Here is a 4816-nt window from a genome sequence, read left to right as displayed (position 1 = left end):
AAAAATAGAAAAAATTTAAAGTATATGATTAAAATGAGAAAACGTGCAAAATTCGTGATTTTTTTTGGCTTAATTCCTTAAAAAAAACCCCACCTTGCACTTTTTCTTCATTTATACCCTGACCTTGTAAAAACACCATTTGTACCCAATTTTGGGTTTTTATGTTTCATCCCTACCCAAAAGTATTAAATTGCACTCTTTTCATTTGGAAAAGAGTTTAAAACTATTTTAAAAAACACAAATAAATCCTTAAACTTAAAAAATTATCAAATACATCCAAATAATTAATTAATTTTTTAATTTTATAAAATAATACAAAAATAAAAAAAAATTATTATTATTTTTAATTTTTTTCGGAATTTTTTTTAAAAAAAATTAAAAAAAATTCGAAAATATTTTTGAAAAAAATTAAAAAAATTATTATTATTTCTATTTTTTTTTAAAATGATATTTTTGTACTATTAATAATATTAATATCTAATTACTATATAAGTTAAGAATGAAGGATTGTTTTAAACTCTTTTTCAAATGAAAAGAGTACAATTTAATGCTTTTGGGTATAGATGAAACATAAAAACTCAAAATTGGGTACAAATGGTGTTTTTACAAGATCAGGGTATAAACGAAAAAAAAGTGTAAGGTGGGGTTTTTTTAAGGAATTAAGCCATTTTTTTTTTACATAAATCCTTTTTTTTAAAAGGTAAAGTGTCATATTTTTCCAAAAAAAAAAAGTTGAAGTGTCTATAAAGCACTTTTAGTTATTTTCCTATTAAAAAACAGTAAAAAAACAAAAAGCATTATTGTCTCCCCTTGATCTTCTGGCCTGCACTTTATTTCGTTCTAGCAACAAAATTACCCTTCTAGTTGCAGAAAGAAACTAGCCAGAGAAACCAAAAACAGTCAGATTTTCTTCCGATCCGCCATGGATTCATCCAAAGATCGTGAAACCTTCGTCTACGTGGCCAAGCTCGCAGAGCAAGCCGAGCGCTATGACGGTTAGATCTAATGCCTTATTTTTTTTTGATTGAACACATTCTTCTTGAAATTACTTAAATTGACGACGTTAATGTAGAAATGGTGGAGTCGATGAAGAACGTAGCGAAACTGGATGTGGAATTGACAGTGGAGGAGAGGAACTTACTGTCCGTGGGATTCAAGAATGTGGTGGGTTCCCGAAGAGCTTCGTGGCGGATCTTGTCGTCGATTGAGCAGAAGGAAGAGTCGAAAGGGAACGAAACGAATGTGAAAAGGATTAAAGAGTATAGACAAAAAGTCGAGTCGGAGTTGTCGGGTATTTGTAGTGATATTATGGCTGTTATTGATGACCATCTTATACCTTCTAGTACTGCTGGTGAATCTAATGTCTTTTATTATAAGATGTGAGTCATTTGATTTGTTTTTTTTTTTAAGTTGTGGATTTGATTTTTTTGATGAGTTTGGTTTTTTGTTTTTGATTGTGTGCTCAGGAAGGGTGATTATTATAGGTATTTAGCAGAGTTTAAGAGTGGTAATGAGAAGAAAGAGGCAGCTGATCAGTCACTTAAGGCATATGAGGTATATCTATCAGTTGTTTCTAGCTTTTCTGTACGTAGCACGGATATGCACACGGAAAAAATAGGACACTTGGACACGGACACTGCAAAACAATGTTATTTTAAGGTTTCTATGTAAAAATGAAGTTTCGTGTCCGAAACGTTTTTGAAATAGGACACATTGATTGAATGAAGTGTCCGTTCTACCTAACTTTTCGTGATGCATGGATATAACATGGATGAGGTTTCCTTATTAGCATACCAGTTTAAGCTCTTCTTTTTTACTAAATCAATAATTTTGACTAGGAATCATTTGATAGATTTGTTATCTCATATCTGGTAACTGATTCTACTTGATAAAACTATGGAGTACTATTTTTTTTTTCAGTTCATATGAACATTCATTTTATTTAGGCTAAACTGTGTAAAAAATCACGAATGTTAGCGTGTTTTGCAATTTTAATACGAACTTCCAATTTTGGCAATATTGGACACCAACTTTTCAATTTTTGCAATTTTAAACTCCGAGCAATTTTCTGTTTAAAAAGTGCTGATGTGGACGCCTGAACAATGTTTATTTCGGTGTTCACATCAGCATTGTTTTGACGGAAAATCGCTCAGTATTTGGAATTGCAAAAGATGATAGTTCATGTATTAAATTGCCAAAATTAAAAGTTCGTATTCAAATTGCAAAACATGTTGAAGTTCATGATTTTTGAAGCAATTAAGCCTTTTATTTATCCGACATAACTAGAACATCACTTGAATCCACTTTTGGGTTAGTAGAAATGGAGATTGTGCTATTGTCTTTATGCTGTATGCTCATTGTGCACTAGGACTATGATATTTTCTATGTGTTTTCCTAATGATTATGAAATTACTAATACCATGTGCTGTGAGATTTAGCTTCTCATTTAAAAAGCATGCATTATCATGTCGTATGTAAGTAGATACTTGATGTTTGATAATGTAAATTGCGCCTTTGGGAAGATGAGCTAGATTGGAATATTATGGTAGATATGGTTTTTGTCCTTCCGTTAGGTCCTTTTATTTTTTCAATCCATTTTTCGCATTCTTAGTCTGTCCTTTGATTCTTGACTTTCGATTCTTAATTTCACTGTCTGACTGAAGGAATATTATCAAAAGAAAATCAATCGTACATCAATTACATAAATGACAGAAAGAAATAAAGGAAAGAAATTCAAATTGCAAATCGAAATATAGTTTATGTGGCCTTTCTTTGTTTTGTTGTGGAAGGAGAAGAAATTGCGACTTATCAGTTTTCTGTTTCATTTTCTTAACAATTTTATAGCTCACATTTCCTATAATGTTTTCTTTTGTCTTTTGCAGAGTGCTTCAACCGCTGCAGAGAGTGATTTACCTTCCACTCATCCCATTCGATTGGGTTTGGCTCTTAATTTTTCAGTCTTCTATTATGAGATTATGAACTCGCCTGAAAGGTATGTAAAGATAACTAACTTAATCTATTTGCCTTCGGTTTGATAACTATCATGCATACAAATGTTTACCTTATGTTGATTGCCTGTCAGGGCCTGCCACCTGGCAAAGCAAGCTTTTGATGAAGCTATTTCAGAGCTGGACACTCTTAGTGAAGAATCTTACAAGGATAGCACTTTGATCATGCAACTATTGAGGGATAACCTAACTTTATGGACTTCTGACATTCCAGAGGATGGAGGTATTTCCGTTCATATCCGTCTCTGCAGTTTGTGACATTATCTACAGCTTATTCGATTAAGTATAGAACCTAGTCTTATCTCACCTTTTTATTATACAATCAGACCAGCCATGAAATGGAACTTAAATATTCCCCCTGTCTTATAAGAATAGAAAAAGTTGCTACTTTTGATGTCCCATAAAAATAGAAAACGTGATACGTGACTACTTTTGATGTTAGTTATCAGAAAATTTATTAGAACACCATTATAGTAGTTTTGGTTTATAAATTATTAATCAATAATGATTCATTTCAAACAATTTAAAACGATATTTTAGAAACATTATAGTAACTTGTCTATAATTAGCTACTTACTTAATCCTTCTAAAAGTGCAGCTTTTCCATCTTTATGGGACATGCGGGAGTGTATTTTTGAACGTTTTTTGCTCATAATTTATGAATTTTATATAGTACGCTGCCTTTCTTTTTGTCCTTAATTCTATGATTTGAGCTTATGTTATTGCATTAGAAGAGCTAGCTGATTTGATTGGGGTTGTTATGAATAGTTTTTTATTATTTTTAAATGAAATGGTTCTCCCCTTTACTATCTGTTTTATTTTGGGAGAAGGGTATTTTGATTTACAAACTCGTGTGACAGGATCAATTAGGTCTATTTTCATTCATTAAGGTCAAATAGACCGAAAAGTTATAGTTCTAGGTTAAATGGATCCAAGTTTTCTTATTATTCCATCTCAATTTGGATCATTTTAATCTATTTGATCTGATTTTTAAAAATATTGGATCCACTTGACCATAATTGGTTAAATTTGATCTATCTAATTTTGCGACATTTTGTAGACCGGAATGATTCTTCTCTTGTTTTATTTTCATTGTCAAGTGCATGAAAGAGATTAGTCCTATAAATGCCATTAATTGTCTTTATTTTTTGGGGCAGAAGACCAGAAAATGGAAACCTCCCGCATAGCTGGCGGAGAAAAAGATGCAGAGGTTGGTCGTCATTCGCCTATTGCCTATGCTTACGGACCATTATTTTAGATTGTTAAATATATAAACATGTTTTTCTTTTTCTCGTAATGTTTTTGCAGTGAAGATGATGGAAATCTTGTAGCTGTAAAATGTGTGGAAGGGAGAAGATGATTTCCCCTCACCTTTGTTTTCTTGTTGTTTGAGAGGATTTTGACAGTTTCTTGTCTTCTGCTGTACCTTGTTGTCTGCTGCATACATTAGCAGGAAAATATGTATTCATGATTCTTGGTTTCTCCAAAGAAGCCTTTACTCTAAATACTTTTTTAGTTATTTATGATCAACCATCTAGATCAAAATTACAGTTGTACCTCTAAATTTTGAAAATCGACGTGACTTTTAATTATCGGGTCTTCTACACATATACTTATTTTAGTCCACATCATTCCAGTTTACGCTTCAAATAAATGTTTTTCATATTTACTCTTTTTTTAATGTTGGCATTGCAATTTTAGACTATTACTATGTTACAAATTTACAATATCAACAAGGCTAGTCCACCTCATTTTGAGAAAATTAGGATAAATATTTTATTTTTAAAAATAATTTGATTTCTTATTCT

The 4816-nt window shown here is 31.4% G+C and overlaps 1 protein-coding gene across 2 annotated transcripts; it reads left to right on the top strand.

Moving 5' to 3' along the window:
- Positions 1-797: 797 nt before the first annotated feature.
- Positions 798-4600, top strand: LOC126667447 (14-3-3-like protein D). 2 transcript variants are annotated; one of them, XM_050360422.2, is made up of 7 exons: positions 798-995; positions 1073-1379; positions 1467-1554; positions 2883-2992; positions 3083-3231; positions 4169-4218; positions 4317-4600. In XM_050360422.2, exons 1-7 carry the CDS (start codon positions 923-925, stop codon positions 4317-4319), a joined length of 780 nt encoding a protein of 259 aa, XP_050216379.1. In that variant the 5' UTR covers positions 798-922; the 3' UTR covers positions 4320-4600. The 2 variants fall into 2 exon arrangements, with proteins under 2 accessions (XP_050216379.1, XP_050216378.1); XM_050360421.2 differs by having other exon boundaries at positions 4166-4218.
- The last annotated feature ends 216 nt before the right edge of the window (positions 4601-4816 follow it).

Source organism: Mercurialis annua, linkage group LG2 (assembly GCF_937616625.2).
Source record: "Mercurialis annua linkage group LG2, ddMerAnnu1.2, whole genome shotgun sequence".
In the NCBI taxonomy this organism is placed as follows: Eukaryota; Viridiplantae; Streptophyta; class Magnoliopsida; order Malpighiales; family Euphorbiaceae; genus Mercurialis; species Mercurialis annua.
This window is presented reverse-complemented; position numbering and strand designations above follow the sequence as displayed.